Source organism: Solanum lycopersicum, chromosome 4 (assembly GCF_036512215.1).
Source record: "Solanum lycopersicum chromosome 4, SLM_r2.1".
NCBI classification, from domain to species: Eukaryota; Viridiplantae; Streptophyta; class Magnoliopsida; order Solanales; family Solanaceae; genus Solanum; species Solanum lycopersicum.
In genome coordinates, this window is record NC_090803.1 from 36,213,586 (window position 1) to 36,237,824 (window position 24,239).

The following is a 24,239-nucleotide window of genomic DNA, read 5'->3' on the forward strand; positions in this document are numbered from 1 at the left end:
CTCAAAAACAGGAAAGGTGACAGTATTGTTGGTTTATGTGGATGACAATGTAGTAACAACTAACATGTGATGATTCTGAGGAGATGCAAAATTTGAAAAAGTGTTTACTCAAGGAATTAGACATCAAAGAGCTTGGAAAATTAAAGTAACAGTGGTTGATTTGCCAAAAGAAACAGGAAAATTAGGGTGTAAAACCAGTGGCTACACCAATTGAATATAATCATAGATTATGTAATGCTCCAGAAGATCCTATGGTTAATAAAGGTTTGTATCAAAGGCTTATACGAAAACTGTTTTATTTGTCTCATACAAGGTCGGACATTGCATTTGCTATAAGTCTTGTTAGACAATGTATGCATGATCCTAGAGAAATGCATCTTAAAGTTGTCAATCAGATTCTACAATATCTTAAAGGAAGTCAAGGAAAAGGAATATTATTCAAAAGAGGAGGAGACTTGGTTTTAGAGGCTTATAGAGATGCGGACTATGCTGGTTCATTAGTGGATCGAAGGTCATGTCCTGGATATTGCATTTTCTTGATAGGAAATCTAGTGACTTGGAGGAGTAAAAAACAAAATGTAGCAGCTAGATCAAGTGTAGAATCTAGCTTCGATCTATGGCTATGGGAGTTTGTGAGTTGTTATGGTTAAAGATAATCCTTGATGATTTGAAGATAAGATGGGAAGGACCTATCAGACTATATTGTGACAATAAATCAACAATAAGTATAGCTAATAATCCTGTACAACATGATCACACTAAGCATATTGAGGTAAACAAACATTTCATTAAGGAGAAACGAGATAGTGGACTCATTTGTTCGCCATTTGTATCTACAAAGATCAGGTTTCTCTTAATGTAAAATATATGATTCTGTATAATCCCAGATTTCATGGGATTTAGGTGATTCTATTTCATAATCTCTTATGTATATATAAACTCATGTATATGACATAGAAATATATGAATGAAATTATTCAACAATCGTATACGAATGAAATTATTCAACAATCGTATATGAATGAAATTTTTCAACAATCTTATTCCACATTTACTTAATAGGGTATCTTGGTTTTCCATATGATCTTCCAAGGTCATTCTACTAACTCAATGTGCTGTGTTGAGATCTCACATGTTAAATTTACTGTGAAACACCCTTTGCTCCCCAGGTTGCTAAATTGTGCTAGGGTAGCAAAGAACTCTGTTACTCTACACATCTCCCAATCATTTAAGTTCCTTTGAAGTAAAAATTCCACCCCTGATCATTCCATAATTCTGCCACAATAGCTTGTTGCATTTAACATAGGTTGTAGAGGTCATATAACCTTTGGCTTAATGGGACATAGTCCACGCCATTTGTCCATCCAGAAATCCACCTTTCTACCATTTCCCACCTTACAATGTGATCTTTCTAGCACTAGATCCCATAGATATTTGATAGATCTCTATACACTAGACCCATAAGGAGAAGTCACATTGTTGTCATCCACTTATCCCTTATTCCATATTTTGCAGCAATCACTTCCTTCCACAATGATTTCTCAGTAGATGCGAACTTCTATAACCACTTCATCATAAGGCTTTGGTTCTGAAATTTCATGTTTCTGATGCCCATACCTTCTTGCTTATGTTCATTTCTTCCCTTTTGAAAAGATAATACTTCCTCTTATCTTCATTTCCTTGCCAAAAGAAAGTTCTTCTGAGTACCTCTATTTTGCAACGCCAGATGGTGCTGGAAACCAGACATCATGTATGTTGGTAAGGCATCTAGCACAATGTTGATCATAGTAAGTCTTCCCCAGGATAATTACTTTTCCAGTTTGCTAATTTTCTCACACTTTTCTATCATTCTACTCCAAATGCTTATTGACTTACTTTTTGCACCTAATGGCATGCCCAAGTAGATGGCGCGTAGCTCCCTACTTGCCTCCCTAGTGTATTGGCTAGCTCCTCAATTTCTACCCCTTCATTAATTGGATAGATGTAGCCAGTGTTATCAAAGGCGCGCTTTAAGCGCGCTTAAGCCCTGAAGTGAGGCTCAAAACGTATTGAGCGCTTTGACTCCCTTTTATGTGCATCGTCATCAAGGTTCTAAGGCAAATATTTCCTTGCCAATGAGCCACTTCTAAAGAATTTGAAGCTGAATAATTGATATTTCACTTTCATAATTTTTTTCAATTTCTTTGGTCATATATTTGTCATTTCATGCTTATAATTATTAGACTTGGATTAAACATATATATTTTATTCTTTTCTCCTTTTGCGCCTTTTTTGTTAAAGCCCATATTTTATTTGTGCTTAAAGCCCCCACAGCCCTTAGAGCTTTTTTGTGCTTTTCACCTTTGATAACACTCGATGTAGCTTTTCCCCCATTTATATGAAGGCCTGACACAACTTCAAAAATAATGAAAATGGTCCTCAAAATCCGAAAATGGTCCCTCACTGCTTCACAAAACACTAAGGTATCATTTACATACTGTAGGTGAGTGATTTCTAGGTTGTTACTTGTCCTGTTTTGCACTTGGAACCTTCTGATCCAGTCTTTGGCCTTTGCTATGTAAATCAGGCAGCTAATCCCCTCCGTTGCTAGAATGTTCAAGAAAGGTGAGAGCGGATCTCCCTGCCTCAGCCCCCTTTGAGAAGAGAAAAAACAGTTGGGCTTCTATTGATAAGAACTAAAAATTTGACTGTACCTATACAATATTTGATCCACCTGATCCATTTAGATCTAAAACCCATCTTCTGTAACATGTTCACTAGATAATTCCAATTCACATGATCATATGCTTTCTGAATGTCAAGCTTACATAGTATGCCTGGTTGTTTGCTCTTCACTCTCAAATCCACCAGTTCACTAGCTATCACCACTGCATCCATAATCTGCCTTCCTTTAAGAAAGGACATCTGTTGTCTGTCGACAATTCAGTGAATTACCTCTTTCAATCTCTCTGTCAATAGTTTGAGATGATCTTGTACACTCCCTCCACCAGACCAATGGGTCTGAAGTCATTCAGTTCAATTGCCCCCACCTTTTTTTGGAATAAGTGCAACAAAAGTGGCATTAACGCTCTTTTCAAGACATTCTCTAGCATGGAAATTCTGAATAACTGCTACCAACTCATGTCTGATTACGTCCAAACACTGACTGAAGGAAGCCATTGTATAGCCATCTGGTCCAGGGGCTTTATCTCCTGCACAGGCTTTAATACTTTCTAGTATTTCCTCAGCTTCAAAAGGAGCCCCCAAAAAGTTGCCATCAATTTCATCAATTTTGGGGCAATTTCTCATGTTTAACTGTGGCCTCCACCTCTTCTGATTCTGTATAGAACCTCTCCTAGTATTCAACAATTTCATTCTTAATTTCTTCAGGTTCTGTAATCTCCACTCCGTTGACTTTCAATTTATCAATGCTGTTGATTCTTCTGTGTTGGTTTGCTGTTCTATGGAAAAAACTTGTGTTTCTATCTCCCTGCTAAATCCACAAAGCTCTGGACCTCTGTTTCCATGCAGTCTCTTCATGCTTGGCTATGTACTCAAACTCCATAGTCAAAGCCAGCCTAGAAGCTAGTTCCCCTTCTTCAAGAGCTCTCTATTCTTGTATCTCTTCTAGATCAGCTAATTTCTTAAACAGATTGGCCTTTTGCATTTTCAGATTTCCTTGGATGGTTTTTCTCCATTCTTTCAGCTTCCCCTTTAGTGCCTTTAACTTTGCCATTAGGACATAATCAGGCCTGCCAGTGTAGTTAAAAGACTCCCACCAATCCCTAACCTAAGCACAGAACCCCTCTGTTCTTGAGTTGGAAGGCTTCCAATATTTAAGGCAAAAGATGAAAGAACTTGGAAGGCTTCATGCACAGCTTCCGCCTTTTCTTTTGCCTCTCTTTCTTTGGCAAGCTCTTCTAGCAGGTTTGTAACCACAGTACCACACTACTGCTCTTAGAACCTGTTCCTTTTTTCTTCTTTTTTTTGAAACTGGTAACCTTGTATATTTCTGTATGTGAACAAAACACAAGCAGTACATAGGTTGTACTGAGCCCATATAATACAGTTCATTTTCATCTGCTAAACAGAGTTGCTCCTATTTACAAAACATCTAGAATTTCCTTCTTTCCATACTGTCCACAATATACAAGCTGGAACAATTCTCCAAGCTTCTCTTTCTGTAGCCTCCCGTCGTGCTTCCTAGCTTGCTAATATTGTTGAAATACTCTGCAAGTGCGGTTTTGCCTATCATTTCCTTTTCCCCTCCCTTTTTCCCAACGCTCGGGGGAATCTCAAACTGGGTGAATGCCTTTCTCAGCCAAAATCCATAGGGTAGGGAGTGTGCCCCTTCAGCAGCTAGAGTGTTGTACCAATAAAGCAGGATAGTTTACCAGATCTCCTTGGTCAAGTGCATCATCACAATCATGTCCCTGTTTTTAGCTTTAATTTCTCTTTTCTACTCGCGGCAGGACACACTTCTTTACTAGATTAATATGATTTTTTGAGCTAGAGTCATCTCCCCATTTCAGCACTTACCTTAAAACTCCTGAGAATCTCTTCCTTGTGGAAACTTGCTGTCAAATAAGCCATGCTTTTTTCTTGCCCATTTTCGACCCTTTTTTTTTTAAAGTATTATCATAACCAACAAAAGATATGTTGAAAATGTCCCCTACGTCTTCAACTGTAAATCTGATTCCTCTTCCCTTCACAGAAGACACCACTGCATCATCATCAACTAGCTTGAACCTTCTATAAAATTATGAACCTCTTCCTCATGAACCACTGGATTTGTGTAAAATAGTAGCTAGTCCATTCATAATGGTCCAGCATTTTCTTCAGCTCTTTGATTCTAGCACTTCTTTTTCTTTTCAGCTCTTTTTTTAATCATCTTTAGATTCGGTTCTTTGACCGAAGGAGCAGTTTCTTCCATCCATCCTGAGGGTTCTTTTCTTTTACTGACGCCTCTAGAACTTGACGCTTTCTTCAACCCTTTTTCTTTAGGGTATTTGACTTCATCTTTCCTTTCAACATTTGAGATATCAGAACCATTTCTCGGTTTCTTCCTCCTTAGTTGTTTGCTTACGAACCAGTTCCCCTTAAATTGTAACTTCTTCTCTACCCTGAAGTGGTTGATCTTATTTCTTGGGATATTTTAGGGTTTGGTTGCATTCTGAGTAAGACTTCACTGGATTGAGCATCGGATTTATTTTTGGAGTGTGCAACAGTGTTAAAGAATATATGACTAGGTTTCAAGTTGCTGAGAATTACTTTGCTCTTTTGATTTTTCAAGAATGATGCGACCAAGTGAATATACGAGGGACTAATCTTTTAATAAATAGTCCGGATGACTTTTGAAGTCCCCTTTTTTAAGTCACTGACTTTCATCGAAGGGGGTTTAATTTAACGGACCAATTTTCGTGGTTATTCATATCATGACCCCCTCACCCCCCCCCCCTCCCTTTTTTTTCATGATTGTGGTGTCCGGGTCAGCTTTCACGCACCTCATCTAATTACACGGGATACTTGTCACCTCCCACCAACAACAGGTAACTCTGTCCACCAAGGTTAGCACAAATAGGAAGAATAACCTAGTGTTTATTTGTCTCCACAAAGTTTTGACCGAGACCTGAGGTTTCTCAAACACTTCATTGACCACTAGGCACACCCTAAGGTGCTACCCCTTCCCTTTTCTTTTAACAAGTGCACTAATACACAAATTTAAAGTAATTTATAGATTTGAAGGAGATGCATACTTGTGAGTCATGAGAACTAGATCTCTGACAAGATCCTCTGAGTTGATCTTGTAATGAAGGACAATTCTCCTTTTGACATATGTATTACACTTTCGATGCTTTGAGGTTCCTGAATATTTTCTTCTTTATTTTGTTGCAACAGTCTTCATTTACCTTCAGAAGGGAAGTTTTGTTACTTTGTTCCCTTTTTGATAAGCCCCTTTTGCTGAGAGTAAAGTTTCCTTCGTCTAAGCTCCTCTTTTTTCTCATTTGGGCTTTTAATCTTGGTCATAGAGTTGTCTTAGGAGCCAACGCTAGTTTGAGTTTCCAATATTTAGAAAGGACGAATCAAGTGTTTCTTGGTCCATTTTGGCAGCTTTGTTCTTTTCTTTAGAGGGGCAGTAGGCAAAATGTTTGGCATTCTATTGAGCTGTGTATATTCTAGAAGATCCTTGCATTTTAACCATCTTTTCCCTTTCTTATGGCTTCTTATATCTGTGTTTGGTAAGTGGAGGTGTCTCTTTTTTTATGGTCTTCTCCATTCAACTATTCTATCCAGTTCATATTCAGCTTTGATGATCTTGTGAATTACTCTACTTTCTTACAGCACACCTTCTGGGAACCTGTTCCTTTAGTTTCAACAAAAAACCTTTTTGATATTGACTAGCTCTTGAAGCATTCTTTTCCTCAAAAGCTCCGCATGAAGAGTAGAGGATGTGATATCTGATTCTTCCTTTTGAGTATGTCTTTTGAAGCTTTCTTTCCAGATGCTGATGTTCTTATGCTCATTCCATTAATTTGAGCTGTAATTTCTCCCTCTAGAATAACGGCCTGTTCCTTTGGACATATTACCTTCTTCAGGTTTTCTCCCTTTCCTACTACTGCTATATGGTGATCCCTTTTTAGCCCACAATGAATGTGTTAATTTGTCTCTATTGGTAGATGTAGCTTCTCAAGAACTTCCATTACTATGTGATTTACACATACTAGATTTCTCTTCTAAGTGTGGATCGTCTACTTGATTTTAGCTAAGCTTGTCTTTATTTCATTGTCTTCTTCTTCTAGGGCTGATGTAACTCTCGATATTGTGGTCCTTAATTTGTGAAGTTCTCTTTGGTTCTTGGTGGACTAAGTGTCTTCCTTCTCAATGTTGTGGTCCTGAATTTTTGTCTCTAGATCTCTATAATTACGTTGCAATGTATACCATATTTGTTGAATTTATTAGGACTAATACCACATGCAAGGATTCTTCTTGTTTTTTTATGACAAGGAAAATCCACAGCCGCTACCCTTTCGATGTGCACAAGATAAAATCCCCAGTCCTATGCAATAGCTCGCAAACTACATAGGAGAGGTAACCCGCAAGCCTGGTGCAATGAGCTCGACCCAGAAGGCAAACCCCTTGCTTTCTCTGGCAAGGGGTTTCAAACTTGAGACCTCCAACATGGAAGTCCCAAGCCCAAACCACTGGTCTCAAGAGGAAATCTAGTACAAAACTAATCAGTGTTAAAGGGCTCAATATATTAATTTAGGATGATACTTGGCAATAAAATGAGTGAGTTTACAGGCTGATAACTTCCAACATACTAAGCAGATCAAGCAGCTTCATATGTGGTCGATGAACTTCATTGTGCAACACTCAAAGGTCCAGTCATTGCCAAGAATATTATAGAATTGATAAGATCTTTGTTGCATGGAATAGGAAAGAAGACAAAGAAATAGCATAGAACTCACATCATTTCCTAAACAAAGTATAAATTCTGGGATGCGGTCCATGTCAGGTGTGTACTGATCCAGTATAACAGGAAGACTAGACATATTTCCATTTGAATCGATATGAATACTAAAATACTCCTCTAGCATTCCAGCCTTTTGCTTGAGCAGTTCTGTATTCATCTGAAGTAATACATAGAAAATGCCAATGCTAATTAGGAAGAGGATATAATGATGATAGGTGACAAAATTACCTGAATTGAATTAGACAAAAGGAACATTTTCTTTCAGTGTCCAGGAGCAGACATGGACAAGAAATAGAATTTAATTATTATAGTACAGTTACAGTTGAGTTAAGATGAAATTACCTCGGCAATCTTTCCTCTTAGCTCTTTGCTTTCATTGCCTTCTGGATCTGTACCCTCTTCTTTCAGAGCAAGCATTACTAACTCAGGTAATGATGCTGGTTCACTCAGTTGAATTGCATTGAAATGGGCAAACCGACGTAAAACTTGCTGATACATAAGCTCTTTACTTTTGTAGCATCAAATGTAGGGAAGATCATTAATATATAGTCAAACAAGTTATCTAATGAAGGAAAATTTAAGGAATTAAAAGAGCCATGGAAAAATTACAAAGCATCAGAAAAGACAGGAATCAAAGCGAGAGATCAAGCTGTAGAGATATTGGAATCTTCGCTGTCAAGTGCTCTAGCAGGTTTTCCTTCTTGTTATTTCTTTTCTTTTTTATAACCGAGAAATCTTTTGAGAGCTAGAGGCGCAGGATTCGAAACTCGGTGGATATTCGAACCTGTAACATTCACCTAGTTAAGATTGCTTTCCCACTCTTGGGCTTCTTAAGAATTGTGAGAATAGGATTGTACATAATGTATGGTAACGTACAAAACAACTCTTCAATTAAGGAGGTGGCTACAGTCACATGCACAATAATCACCCAACAAGAATCAGGGTCAAATCCCACGTGGGTTGGAGGTAGGATTTGCCAAAGTTCGTGACCCAACTCACAAGAGCATGCATATTGTATCAACAATGAATGTAAATGGGGGGGGGGGGGGGGGGGCTAGTGTTTATAACAAGTAACTGATTTGAAATTTCTATTGCAAACTTAGCACAAATATTCAGTTATCATAGTTGGAGAGACTTGCGGTGTGCATTTGATGGGTTGTCGATTTGATAGATATGACTAATTATCTTAGAATGGATTACCACATCTTTGGTTTGAACTACATTCAAAGTTTTTCAAAGCAATGTGTTTGTTTTGGTTCTTTCAAACCCCAGAACTATACCATATCAACAACCAAACATTAGCTTGAGTGGGCATAGAGTTCTCTAGCTCAAGCACTTGAATGAGGATCAAATCAAATTAAACTATTTCTAGCTCTAATCCTTTGATTAAAACCTCAAGTCCTCACCATTGAAGTTTTACCCAATCTCAGTTTTCTTTCTCAAGAAAAAGTAAAATTAGAGAGTTCAATTAATGCTTGCCCCCATTAATTTTTAGATTAAAACTTGAAGACAACAATAAATTCATGCAGTATAATCAATTCTAAGCGTTGGAACAAGTATAGGAATCCTAGTTAGAAAAGGAGTCTAACGTAGAGTCTATGAATAGGGTCTTTATGTAACAATTTAGATACATTCAATAATTTTCTCTTCTATATTTCTCACATGGTATCAAAGCATTGGTGAGAAACTTCAAGACACCGTGTCAAATTCCGGGAGTTAGGGCTGATTTGTGTCATCTTGCCATTCCGAAGGTGTTGTGAGAAAACCAACACCATCATGAGGCTCGGGAAGCTGTGCCGACCAAACCCCAGCCAGAACCACAGGAAAAAACCCCTCACAAGATATCCCGCTGTTCGAAAGTGGAAGTTTTCCGGCAAGATCTGGATCACGCGCCGGCACGTGAGGGCTGCTCCGGTCATTGTTTTTAAGCTGTTTTTTTTTGTTGGGGTCGTCCAGTATTTCTGATCAAAACCTGTCTAGTTTTTCTGTTGGGGTCGTCCAGTATTTCTGATAAAAACCTGTCTAGTTTTTTGGTTAGGATTCCAGCAATTTTCAGGTAGTTTCCAGCAAGTTCCCGGTGAAATCAAAATTTTCAGGCAGTTTCCAGCAGTTTCTTACAATTTTCAAGTTAAATTTTGAAAAAATGTTTTTTGCTCCAAAAATACGGGGATTGGAAGTTCAAGCCCTATAATCACTTCAGAACTATTAATGGGAAGTTCAAACTAATTAGCTTGGGCTGGCTTCCTCAGTTGAATTGTGGTGCTAGGGTCAAGGTGTTCAAGATCATTTACCAAACAATACTTGTGTGGTAAATGAAAAGACAAAGCCAAGTGATGAGGATGCAAAAGCCAAAGCATAATGGGAGAAAGTGAATGCTCAATTATGTAGTCTCTTATTGCGCTTTATTGATTCAAAGTTGATGCCTTTGTTTCGTCCATTCTTATTCAGTTTGGGAAAAAGCACGTGCTTTATAATCTAATGACAAATCTCAATTCTATGATGTGATATCTCGGATGACCAACTTAAAGAAACAAGAATCTAACATATCTACTTACTTGGGACGGTAAGTCATGGAGGAATTTGAAACGTTGATGCTAATCACTATAAACGTGGAAAAGCAACAAGACCATGGACAAACATTATTTCTAGTTCTTACACTTGCTGGACATCCTACTGACCATAATTCTGTGTGAGACCAGATTCTAGCCAGTCGTACGATTCCTACAATTGATAAATTATTCTCTTGTCTACTTTGTCTTGTTTCACCTCCTAGTCAAAAAGTGGTTTCAGCTCCCACTGTTGACTCCTCTATTTCACATCTCAAACCATAGAAAAACGAACACATCAATCTATGGACAATTAGCAAGGAGGATGACATTTTGGGAAACCTCGATCTAAGTGAAGTTATTGCCATAAACTTGGACACACTTGTGACATATGTTATACTTTGCATGGTCCACCACCCAACTATGATCCAATTGCTCTAATGAAATATAATGAGTTCCTTTAGTATCGTGCAAGCAAGCAGACATCTCCACAAGTACAATATGTTGTTGTAACGCCTTGGAATCCGGAAAAGAAAGAAAAGGGATTTTTGGGTTGCAAGTTGTGTTTACGGTCCCTATCTATGAGTCGTAGAAGTTTCTACTGGCTGTAGATGGCATCCGAAGAAGAGGGAAAATAATATTTCAAGTCAAGTCCCAGTACCTCTTTTTACGATTTACTATCACAGCCCGTTAGTCTTTCTATGAGCTATAGATAGGTCTCATAGGTAGGTCCCATACATAGTGATTGTTGGGCGGACTCTTTATTTTTGCCGGCGAACCCGTCTCAACGCGACACTGGTGCGGGGTGCTTGTCAGATTCGGTCAATCCGATCCGAACACCTTGACCAGAGGCGAGAAAAGATTTTGGGAGAGATTAGTTTCCGACAACGTCTTCTGATGGGAGGCAAAGTACTTTTAAAGATGAAGCTTGAAAAAGTTAAAGAGGATGAAGATTGAAAAGACATGAAACTTAAAAAAGTGCAGAGAAAAAAGAGGAGTTTTTTCTTGAAAAAGTACATAATTTTTTTCATCTTTCTTCAAAAAGTAGTCTCTTTAGTTTTTCTTGAAAAAGAAAACTAGAGACGAAGGATTTCTCTAGATATGTGTCCTTTTAATTAAAAAATAAATTATATTTTTAATGTTTATTATATTCTCTCTTCTTTCACTACCAAAATATGCAATTAATTATTATGTTTATTTCATAAGTACTTTGTGATATTTTATTATATATAATTAGAATATCTTTATAATTATATTTTTATAATATTGAAATTTTTTAGCCGTTTGTCGTCAAAAAAATTTTAGTCGTATCCCCTTCCTGTATCCATACTCGAATTCGCACCCCCAAATCTTAAAATTTAGATTTTGCCGAATCCGAGATTCGGATTCGCATCCGTCTTGGATATCCGCACCCGAATCTGAGCAACTCAGCTTAGTGATATTTTACCGGGTCAAGTTGGTCTCTTTGATTTTGTCTACGGACCATAGGTTCAATCAGTAGACATGCTTCGACAATTATTTTAAGGAGCTCTTGAGTCGTTTCCTTGATTGTTATGAATCAAAATTATGCCGTTTTGTCTTCTACCCTAAGCCCTATATAAAGCTTTTAGGTCCTAAAACTATCCAATTTAACCCAGTCTCCTATTTCCCAAAGAAAGCCAAATTCATCCTCCCTATATTCTCTCAAGACTAATGAAGGAGAAGAAGCTAAGGGTTAATTCAAGTTCATCAATTATCCATTATTTTGGGGCTTTAAGCATCAAGGTATGTGGGTATTCACCCATGGAAATATCCATGGAATATGTTCTTCCATGGGCCCCCAAAGTTTCCAATTTCTCAATCTCAAATTCAATTGTTCATGTTAGGGTTTCAATTCCAACTTTATGGGTTTCATCCAATTATGATTTATTATTGTTAATTAAGTCTTGTAATGCATGATTCAGTGTCAATACATGATATTTAGTTGAAATTATGCTGACTCGTGCTTCATTTATGATTTTCAACTATAAACCTATGATGAACTCATAAACCTATGAACTATGAGTTTATGAAGATATGCATGTTTTTTATGAAATTATTGAAAATAATTTGGGATGCTTTGAAAGGAAAGTATCAATGTTATTGTGAAAGGTTTTTTCACATGCTATTATACAAATTCAGAGATCATAATGTTTAACCGCATTTCGCTTTTGATAACAGTGAAACTATAAATCTCAATAAACTGAAGAATTTTCTAGGTATTGAGTGTTACTCAATCAAAATCAGGTATTGTTATTTCACGATGAAAGAATGCATTAGACATTCTTGAGGAGACCAGAACGATGGGATATAGACTCATTGACACTCCAATGGTTCCAACTGTAAGCTTTTGTCAGGACCGAAAAGCCACTTATTCATCTTTATAGACGGTTGGTTGATAAGTTAAATCATCTCATAATGGTTAGTGTCTAGACTTGACATTTTCTTCATATGAGTGTTGTACCTCACTTAATGAATTATCCTTATGATAGTTATTGAGATGCAATTGATCGCATTCTACAATATATGAAGGGAAGGAACCACTCTTTGCAGATCAAGGCCATGGCAAATCATGGGATAGACAAATGTTGATTGGACAAGATTACCTTCTAATAAACGTTGGATATTGTGCTTTAGAACAAGGCAATTTGGTATCCAAAAAGAGTATGCAATAAAATGCAATTGCTTGATCTAGTGTAGAAGCAAATATCAAGCAATGGTTGTAACTTGTGAGCTAGTTTTGATCCCACGATTGCTCCAAAATTTAAATTTTGAGAAATCAATCAGATAAAACTTGTTTGTGATAATCAAGCAACCCTTCATACTGCATCAAATCTGGTATTTCATGAGAGGACTAACCAAATTGAGATTGACCGTCAGAGAAAAGATACTCTGAGATGATTGTTACAGAGTTTGTGAAATCAAGTGATCAGCTTGCAAATATCCCTCATTGGATCTCATACTAGTTACATATGTAACAAACTCGATATTAGTAATGTGGGTTTAGTAATGTAGATGTTAGTTATACATGTATTAGTTATGCAGGGTTTAATTATGTAAGTATTAGTTATACATGTGTTAGTTATGCAGGATTAAGTTATATAGGTATTAGTTATCATGAACAATTTATTTTGAGTGAGATACAACCAACAAAACTTGTATGAGGATCCATTAACTAGTTCACATATGGATTGTGGGGCATAAATTGTCCTTTAAAGCTAACAGTCAAACCAAAGAGGTGAGAGAGTATAGAGTTAATACATGATTAACATACAACATTTGCAAACCTACCAACCAAACACTGTATGAAATTAATACATGAATAACTTTTATCCTATTTGCACACCAAGCATGGTATAAATTTAATAGATAAATAACCAAACCAAGTTATTCATGTATTAGCTTTGGACTTATCCAGCTATCAACAACCCCTTAATGAGATAATATATAGCCAAACAAATGTATATGGTTTGTTTTAGACCAAAAGTTTTTAAAGTCTTTTTCTCTTTTTAAAATTGTGCCCAATCAAAGTGCATCACACAAAACACTTCTTCAAGCTAGATTATACAAACAAGGATGTATACAAAAAGGAAGCGCCTTTGGTTAGCTAAGTCTCTTGACTATGCAGCAATGCTTCTTTAGTATATTGTAGCGATTTAATGGTACCAAGATTACGCGAATTGTAGAGCTTTTATTCTAGCAAGCATACAAAGTCCTCACTACATCCATATTCCCATAATCCAATCAATGAACCTTGATAGAGAAGCAAAAAAAAACTTTTAAATCTTTCTTGGAATACGGATACATTATCAAAAAGCTATATTGATATATTACCTCAAGTTAATCACATTAACAAGATAAAGGTGTGTATTGTGTTGAAGCAAAGCAAAAATCTCATCCGCCATCCCAGTATATGTGCAATTCCTAACAATATCCAATAGACCTACAAGATTAAAAACTAAACATTAGTAGGAGTAAAAGGCTAATTTTTTTTCCTATCAACTAAAATTTTGGTAATCCATCGGCACATACCAGGGTGACAGTCATTATCAATCTCATTAACGAGCTCTTGGATGCTAGTGAGGTCTGCGGTGTCACTAGGATTCCTCCTTTGTCTGATAGAAGACCTGCAACATTTTCTTTGCGTGAAAAAGTATGTTGGTAGCATGTTTAACTAAACTATCAACCTGATGTTTGAGTAGTTATGGTATATACAACTTCATTTATTTATTTTATGAAATTGGTAACTTGTTGTATTCCTCAGCATTAAGGCTATGCTGGCCACCTCCAAAAAATTTTACAAGAAAGGGAAAAAACTACAATACATACTTACAGAGAGCCTATGAAGTCCACTGACTGGAACTCCTCCTCTACATCCTATTCTTTACACCAAAAGCCTAGAGTAGTTAGTACTTTCCATTTGATCTTTTCTATTGTACACTCCTTTCCTTAAAATATTCTTTGATTCCTTTCTTTACATACAATCCACCAGATACTGGCTGGAACTGTTCTCCACCATCTTTTCTGACTCTTGCTGCCTCCCCTTTTGATCTAGCAACTAAGAAGGTCAGAAGTGTGTTTTGGACTATGCTTGTAAAAGAGCCCACACCTGAGCAGTTACATTAAAATGCACGAACAAGTATTTGTTAGTCTCCAGAGCCTCTTTACAGAGGAGGAATCTGGATACTATGTTGATGCCCTCTTCTACATTGCGTCATCCAACCAAGTGAAGCACTTCATCTTGGCAGGAGCCACAGTTTTCCATATTGTGTTACAAGATCCATTGGTTCTTCCTGCACTTCTTTTAAGCCCCCAGTTGTATAGTCTGCTCACAGAAAATACCCCATCTTTGTGATGTCCCCATGCTAATATGTCTGGCTTTGGAGTAGAACCAGGGAATCCACCAATCAAGCTCAAAAGCTCCACCACTCCATTAATCTCCCGTCATTTAGCAGCCTACAAAATATTAAATTCCAATCTTGTGGTGACCACATCTCCTCTATCCTGCTATTAGTATTTGTGCATATTGAGAAAAGACTAAGGAACATGTCCCTTAGAATCCTATTTCCACACCAATCATCTAACCAGAACTTTGTTTTGTCTCCTCTGCCCACCATTATCTGTGAGTTGATCTTTAGACTCACCCAAAAGGTTTCAAATGGTCTTCCATACCCAAACCCCATAAGTTTCATTGACTTCACTAGTACACCAGAAGTCCTCTTGTCCATATTGTGATTTATTATCTCTTTCCATGGAGGCTACTACTTCGCATTGTATCTCCACAACCATTTTAAGAGAAGGCTCCAATTATGAACTTTTAAATTCCTCACTCCAAGTCCCCCATTTTTCCTGCTGCTTTGTTGTTCTACAGACCATTTCACCAGATTGGACCCCTTTCCTATCTTGTCCCTTGCCATAGGAAGTTTCTTACAAGTGCATCTAAAACCTCCACTATCCTACAAGGAGACAGGAAAGAGGGACATCATATAGGGGGTAAAGAATCCAGAACTGAGTTAATTACTCTTTACCTCCCAGAGATATGTATTGGGATTTCCATATAGTCAATTTCTTCTCTATTTTCTCAATATTGCCATCCCAAATTTATTATACTTAAAACTCGATGCACAAAAGCATGTCTAGGTAAACTATTGGGAGCTTCTCTATCTTGCACTTCAACATACTTGCAAGAGCCTCAATCTATTGCACCTCCTTAATTGGAAAAATACTACTCTTTCTCCAATTTACTTTTAGTCCTGAGCATGCCAAAAACCACCAGGATCACTCTTAAATAGCAAATTTGTTCCTGCTCAGCTTCACAGAAAAACAATGTGTCCTCTGCATACAATATATGTGTTAGTTCAATTGTATCATTTACCCTCTTCTTTAGAGGAAATCCCCTTATCCAGTTACTTTGGGAAGCAACTCTCATCAACCTATCTAAATCTTCCATGGCTAAGCTAAGATAAAGAGAAAAGGGGATATTGGGTCCCCTTGTCTCATGCCTCTTTCTCGAAAATAACCAACTGGTTCTTCATTTACTCGAATGGAGAACCGAGTGGTTTTAATGCAGAAATTAATCAAGCTGAGCCATCTCCATCAAAACCCCATTTGCCTTAGGATATTGATTAGAAACTCCGAGTTCAAATGGTCATATGCCTCCTCATTGTCTAGCTTGCACAGTAGTCCAGGGGCTCCTCTAATTCTAGAATCAATGTACTCACTAGCTAAAAGTGCAGCATCTATGATTTAGCTTCCTTTGATAAAGGTCATTTGGTGCTTGTTTACTAGCTTACTGATCACCTTTTTCACCTGTGATCTTGTATACCCTCGTGATCAGGCTGATAGGTCTAAAATCCTTTAGCTCATTTGCCCCCACCTTCTTTGGAATTAAAGCTACAAATGTGGCATTAAAACTCTTCTCAAACTTTTGATGAGCATGGAATTTGTGGAAGGTCTGCATCACATCATCTTTGATAGTTTCCCAAAAAGCACCGAAGAAAGCCATTGTATAGCCATCTGGTCTAGGTACTTTATCAACAACACATTGTTAATTCCATCTAAAAGTTCTTCCTCCTCAAAATCTCTACACAACCAGTACTTCTGTGATTGTTTGAACATCCAAGATGTTCAAATATGGTCTCCAGCTTTCTATCTCTTTGTACAAAATCTAATAAAAATCCACAATTGCATTTCTGATTACCACAAAAGCTAAAGACTCTTCCCCATTGATCACTATGAATTCTATAGTGTTGTTTCTTTGGGGGATTGTAGCCATTCTGTGGAAGAACTTGGTGTTCTTATCTCCTTTCTTTATCCACTGAATTTTGGATCTGTCTCTAGTGGATTTCCACATCTCTAGCTACTTCCTCAAAAGTTGCTCACCATCTATTAATGCTCTACGCACCTAAATGTCTTCCAAACTGCTAATTTGTTCCAATAGGTGTTCTTTTCTGACCCTCCAGTTGCCTCTATTTTCTTTGCTCCACTCCTTGAGCTTCTTTTTTTAAGAGACTCAAATTTGAGGCTAGTATGAAGTCAGGACTGCCTGTCACATACAAGGAACCCCACCACTTCTCAAACTTGAAGTATGATTTTTTGGAAGTCTCATCCCCACAGGTCAGTAGTAAGGGATTATGATCAGACTCCAAGCTAGGTAAAGCACTTTGTCTAATTTGAGTGAATATCTCGTCCTACGGAAAAGAGTACAAGAATCTGTAAATTCTTGAAGCCTTTTTTTTATTCGCCCCTCCTCTCCATGTGTAGGATCCTCCAAATAAAGGGGGATCCACAAGTTCCAGTTTATTGATGCAACTAGAGAAATCAAACATAGCCCCAGAAATTCTACTACAATTGATCTTTTCTGATGGAAACCGTGTGGTGTTAAAATCCCCACATACCACCCATGGCCCTTCACAAAAGCTCCTCATTGCTCCCAACTCCTCCCACAATACCTTTCTCTCACTCCCATCACTTAATTGAAATCTCATGTTTGTATAGTAATGTGTATGCCTATATACAATACTCAATATAGCTAACTTCCAAAGGCAGTAAACAAGAAGTATCCACTTCAGCTTCTTCTCCAATGGTGGCACCATATAGTGAAAAACAAAAAGGATGATGGATGATTATAATAAGAGATCTCCCTAAACATTTAGCATTTACATGATGCTCTCCTTTCATGTTGTCTACTATCAAGAGAGCACTTTGAGTGGTAGCATCCAAGGAAGCCAATCAACACTTGAATCCAAGAACCAGTCATTGAAGCTCCTAGAAGACTAATGGCAAGGTCACGGGAATTCAAATTACAACTTCTCAGGTTTCATCAAAATAGGACTAAGCAGAGGATGCAATCTCTAGCAAACAAGAGCAAGAGTGTCAGACATCTCAATTGCCATCAAGAATTTATCCCAAAAAGTTGGTTTGACATTTCAACTCGAGAATCATCCATTAATAGGATACTAAGGTGTGCTTTGCCAAGTAATACAATACTTTGGCATGGTCACGAAATATACAAGTGTCCTATGGATCTATTTTGAGTTTCTTTTAGTTTAATGATTTTACTAGTAGTGGTCAGCTTTGGCAGCTGCGAAAGAAAATGACTTATTTTGGACTTTGGTCCATTGGAGAATATAAAGTCTATTTATCAGAACAATTTTGTTAAAAACTAAGGTAAGTTGTCTATGGTCTTTTTGTTTAAGGAAAAAATCACAGGTCAAGCCTTCTTGGTTTCGAGCAAGGAATTTCAAAAATTCAGTGAACGCTAAGTGAAACTCCTTCATCAATGTATTATAGTATTTTGTTGTGTCAAAGGAGCTGGCCCTTATATATATGTGGCCCTTATATGTATGTGTCATTTATATAATATTTAAATTTAAACATATATAAAAATAGCAAATATAATTGGCTAAGGGAATAGGATTTGGACAACATATCCCACCCCTGACTGAGCACTAATAGAAAAAAATAATAATGATAGACTCAAGTCCAATTTTGAGCTTCTAAATATGCCCTTGGTGCAAATGCATGATGACATAACATTTACATACCAATATTCTAACAGAAATTGAAGGACAAGCGAGCAACCTGTCATATTACAGAGATCTAAAATCGTTCAACAACTGGAAATCATGTGCAAGGAAAGATAAGACCCACCTCACAGAGCTAAAGCAAGGACCTCTTTCTGAATTACCAGGAGGCTTCATTTGCATGTAAGCGTGCAGCCTTCCAGAAGGGTCCAAAGTATCTGTTCGTACCATTTTATGTGGCACTTTTTGTGACTTTATCCCTTGATAAATAAGAAACGTAATGGATATTAAGGAGGCAGAATCTGCAAATTATTATATTCTAAAAGAACTAGATAAGTCGCATCTTATTTCAAGGAAGAGATTGTCAGAAAAGGTAAGAAACATACCAGAAGGAGACGATTCTTTAGTGGAATCTTTACTTGTGGCCATTGGACCAGATGAAGATAAATCCATAGTCTGTCTCACATGAAATATGGTGGATAATTAAGAACAGTGAACAAGCTAGATGGTATATTAGTAGGCTGGAGAGGAAACATGATAACTCTAGTGAACAGTCCAGGACAAAAGTTCAGGTCAAACTTCAATGGAGGAGTCGGGATTTTCACTACGGTTCAAAAATATGAAAAGTAAACAAACAAAGAAGCTAAATCTACCACATATACATTGTTGAAATTAGGTCTTAGGCCTAACTCACAGCCCAAAAGCTAGCTCAAAGGTGTAGGATTGCCCAAGCCTTATGAGGAGTCCACCCATCTCATTAACCAACTATGTGGGACTTTTGTCATTCTTTAACACCCCACCTCACGCCCAGTGCTTAGCATCTGGTATGTGGGCAATTTCGATTTTGGGGGCCCCAACATCGGGTGAGACGGGCCCTGCTCTGATAACATGTTGAAATTTGGTCTTAAACCTAAATCACACCCCAAAAGCTAGCTCAAAGGGAGTATGATTGCCCAAGCCTTATAAGGAGTCCACACATCTCATTAACCACCGATGTGGAACTTTTGTCATTTTTTAACATACATAAAAGATATTTTTAACCAGTTTGCCTTCTGGGTCGAGCTCGTCGCACCGAGCCTCTTGTGTGGTTTGCAAGCTATAGCATAGGAGCGGGTTTTCCCTTGTCTTAAAAAAAGAAGATATTTTTAACCATGTATGAATAATTTAGTTTTCCGTCAAAGGAGTTCGGATGAACCCCCTGGGGCCTACTTGTCTCCACCGACAAACATACAACTTCATTTTGGCTACAATTCAGATTTCACCAATACAATGGGATTTTCATATCCTAATCTTATGGATCTGCATTAAAGACAGCAGAAAGAAGGAGTTTATTTAGAAAAGCACCTAAAGGTCTGAGAGAATGCACATTCAGATTTGGATACGACAACATTAGGGAAGCAAAATGAAAACAACAAGTTCAACAATTTCTTAATTGTTACATTGATGTTTTGACAAAGTATATCTCCAATCATCATCCTCTTCTTTTTTTGATTGGTAAATGTAATTCATCAATATAGAGGGAGGTCTTCCTCTATGTCTTTCCTAAACCTTTTTAAGTGTCAGCATTATATTAATCAGTTTTCAACAATCCAATAACTCCCACTATGGTAGGAATGAAACTCCACATTTTTGAGGTGAAAGAGCAATGAAATAATAGGCTATTGACTTCTTCGATTTGCTTTAGGCAGATGCACCATCTACTCCACATACTAGTTCCTTCTTTTGAAGGTTCTCATGTGTAATACAGACTTTTGCCACAAATAAAATAGTCAACTTTAAGTGGTGCTATGTTTCTCCAGATGCATTTCCAGGGAAACTATTCAGCAGCATTGACCCTCTGCCGCGTAGCATGATCTGACAGTAAACCTTCCTTTAGTGTCGAACCTTAACCAACGAGAATCATTCCGGAAAGATGAGGAGGGGGTGAAGGAGAATTAGTAGTGAACATAACCTGTCCATTTCCCAGGTCATTGATGTTGCACCAGAATATGATATTCCAACCTTGATTAGTCTTATAATCTGATCGCATCAGAATTTTGTGACAAATTGAATCAGTTTGGGTACAAATCCATTAGTGTTGACTTTCCAGGTCAAGTCTCAAGCCAGAATCTACTTCCCTTCCATCTCCAATTACTATTGAGGTCTTCCGTTGAAAAGAAATTCAATGGGCACTCATGTGTATCCAGACCATGTGTGAGGAGGAAGAGGTTGTTTAGTAATCCAAGGATTGAGAAATCCATATTCAGTAACAATCACATCAAGATATGTTTGAGCTATTTTGTTAGTTGGGGGGCACTTTGAGCCAAAAACATAACGGAGGGTAAAATTGGTCCATTGTGAATAGTTCAAGGGTACTTTGGCCCTTTTCCCTTTAATAAATATAAGTCAAATTGACTAATCAAAAACAAAAAAGAATATGGAGCCAAATTGTTGAGAACTGCTGCTTTTTATGTATATAAGTATGACATGTTTACACATCTATAAGCAACTGTTAGGTAGGTGCCTTACCTGTTCCTGGAATGTCCTCGACTCATTGGAGCTTCTCAATTTTGACCCTACTACAGACTGGATCTTCTCAATGACGAACTCTTGATTCAAAAAGCTTACCTGCATATCATTAAATGATTTTATATGAACCACTTGTAACTTTTCAAGAATTGAACCATCAAAAATCATCCAATTCTTTTTCTTACAAAGCTGATTCTATTTTCTTGCCTTTCAAAAAATACAAATACTAGCCTTACTATTATCTATCTATCTGTTACTCTTATTAAATATAAAAGTGGGAAAACCCCAAGTCCAAAGTCTATCAAAAGGCAAACAACTTTTGTACCCTTAAATCAAACACTAATAGAATAATATTTCACAAAATGTAAAGATAATATCAGATTTGATATTGTACAATGAATTAACCACAATGTCTCTTAGTTATATCAAATATCATATTTCAACATATTTGGTATTCTTAAGGTAACTGTGGTGTTCTTTGCATAAAGTAAATTCATGGATATTTATCTTTTCCATATTGCAAATGAAATACGAAAAGTTATGCTTAATAGCTGTACCATTTTATAACAACCCAATGCAATAGATTCTGGGACACCATTATACCATGAAGTTTGGGTTACACTAAGAATAATTAAAATTGAATGAGGAACCACAAGGCATTGATGATGATTTCAACTCACAACAAAAATATACAAGGCAGCATTTTTTAAGAACCCATACAAAAGTTGATTTTGTCAAAGAAAGAAATTGAGACAAGAAAGTTCTCAGGAAGGAACCAAAAATTTGAGTCTGTCTCCACCTGGACAGACTTGAATTCAAACCCTATTTGATATTATCATTCTAAATCATGCAACTTTTGATGTGTTTTAGTTTTTCATAGGTTCTGTTTTCTCAATTCCCTATCTGATATTATCATTCTTTGTCAGGCAACTTTCGATGTGTTTTAGTTTATCATAGGTTCTGTTTTTCTCTTCTTTTATTTTTATTTTAAAAAATGGGCCCTTATAGTGTGTTTCTCTATTTTAGTTTACAATATAAACTTGCTGACGAAATCAATGTTGTTTCCTAATGATCATATCTTCTCATTTGAGGTTTATTCTCATTTCTTGGACCGTCTATGTGATTTCCATGTTGGCTGGACCATTAGGTGTTTCTATTTTTTAGTCCTTCTACAACAAGTATGCCTCAATCTTGAACAAGTTGGAGTCGTCTATATGAATCCTTATTGACCATGTTAATTCATTTAAATTCATCTCAAAAAGCCAATATTATACAAAATTAGCTTGACCATTTTAACCTTTCTAATTCTGAAAGATGCCCACTCTGTCATGATTTTGCATTTACTGCATCAAACCAAAGTTTTCAAAGGCGTGCTTAAGCCCTGAAACGGAGCTAAAAACATGTTTAGCGCTTCACCTCGCTTAATGTGCGTTCACTGCCATCAAGGTTCTAAGACATACTTTTCCCTACCAATGAGTAGAGGCGATACTAAACAATTGATAATTTACTTTATCATTTTTTTTTTCAATTTATTGATTTATATATTTGTCATTCATGCTTATAAGTATTAATTTTGGACTAAGCATATATATTTGTATCTTTCCTCCCTTTATGCCTCTTTGATGAAGCTCCAGCTTTGTTTGCACTTGAAGCCCCAACAGACTTAAGTCTTTTTTTGGCGCTTTTTACTTTGAATAGAAACAACATGAAACCAAGTAGAGAGTAGTCGGAATTAAAAAGAATGAAAAGACACATAAAAAGTTATGTCAACCCCCATAGATATTACCAATTCCTTGGGCCTAAAAATGGAGGTTACAACTTTCCAGAAGGAGTTTGCTTTGTGAATATAGATAAACCAAGTAGAGATTACTTGTAATATGAGAGTTCTCCCATCAAGTTACCAATTTTAGTCATGAAAACATTAAGGAACAACTAAAGATCTAAACTAAGTGCAATAGAAAAAAGAGGCAGGATGAGGATAATGGCCCTAACGAAAAGGCCTAATGCGAAAGCAATTCATTCTTCCTTTTGCAGCACGAGTACCATTCACTTAAAAGGGGAAAAGACAAGCAAAAAATGTATTTGTTGAATCTCCGATTCAAGGTAATACTTTTGTTGTAGTACATAGTTTCACTTTTGGAAGATTATGTTGGTAAATATCCAATCATTTTTAACACTTTGTGGATGCATTGGATTTGGATTTCATATGTAGACTATTTAAGAATAGAAAATAAAAATAGAAACATACGAGAGTCCTATTACATACTTCCCAATTTAGAATTGATATTATTACATCATTTTTTAACCATTCTCAGATTTTAATGACATGCGTTAGTTTAATTTAAAATATATTTTTTTTCATTTTAAGTGTCTCTTTCTCTCTCCCTCTTTCTCCCTCTCTCTCATACTTTTTGACTTATTATAATTTTATTCCTTAAACTAGTAAAGTTACCCGCGCTCTCGGCAGAAACTTAATATCACAAAATTTATAAAATAATACTTAAAACTTATCCGTCATTAAAACATAAACACTATGTTATCTTACATACTAGATTACGTAGTGTGTATATATATATATATATATATATATATATATATATATAGATAGATAGATAGATAGATAGATATGGATATATATATATATATAAAGAGAACCTAAGGTACACCTACGTGGCGCCACCACAAATCAGGATTCCTTTTTAAATTTAATTATTTTTTAAAACTAGTCTTCCCCTTTCATGAAATGTTGGACTTTTATGAATGGTTTCGACTTTAATGAAAAGTTGTGACTTTTATGAAGAGTTGCGAATTTTATGAAAAGTTGTGACTTTTATGAAAAGGTTGTTACATTTCCGAAGGGTTGTAACTTTTCCAAAGAGTTGTGACCTTTCTGATAAAGCGAAATAAAGTTTGTTGACACTAGCCTTTGTTGTCTACAAATAGAACGATTTCCTCTCATTTTAAAACAAATAATGAACTTCTTCTGCACAAATAAGTATTTGTATGTTTTGCTCCTGTTGAGTGACTTACTATACCATTTTATTTGTATCAATACACTGGTGAATAGAATCATTAATCGTTCTTTCCTGAGAGGATCGATTCCTTTGATCCTCTGATACTAGAGGAGAATAATTTCCTTAAGGGGACACAACTGCGCATTAAGTGGGCTCAATTTTTTCCTTTGTATTT

General features: G+C 36.6%; 1 protein-coding gene across 4 annotated transcripts in view; it reads right to left on the bottom strand.

The window, feature by feature from the left end:
* The window catches only part of MLH1 (protein), a 39,445-nt gene that overhangs the window by 9,615 nt on the left and 5,591 nt on the right, over nucleotides 1-24,239 (bottom strand). For all 4 annotated transcript variants that reach the window (XM_010321380.4, XM_010321379.4, NM_001247712.2 and 1 more), the window contains exons 7-13: nucleotides 21,051-21,149; nucleotides 18,929-18,998; nucleotides 18,670-18,802; nucleotides 14,050-14,144; nucleotides 13,852-13,960; nucleotides 7,796-7,961; nucleotides 7,449-7,610 (exon numbers count right to left, since the gene is read on the bottom strand). In XM_010321380.4, the coding sequence (XP_010319682.1) occupies nucleotides 7,449-7,610; nucleotides 7,796-7,961; nucleotides 13,852-13,960; nucleotides 14,050-14,144; nucleotides 18,670-18,802; nucleotides 18,929-18,998; nucleotides 21,051-21,149 (834 nt within the window). The remainder of the gene's footprint in view (nucleotides 1-7,448; nucleotides 7,611-7,795; nucleotides 7,962-13,851; nucleotides 13,961-14,049; nucleotides 14,145-18,669; nucleotides 18,803-18,928; nucleotides 18,999-21,050; nucleotides 21,150-24,239) is intronic.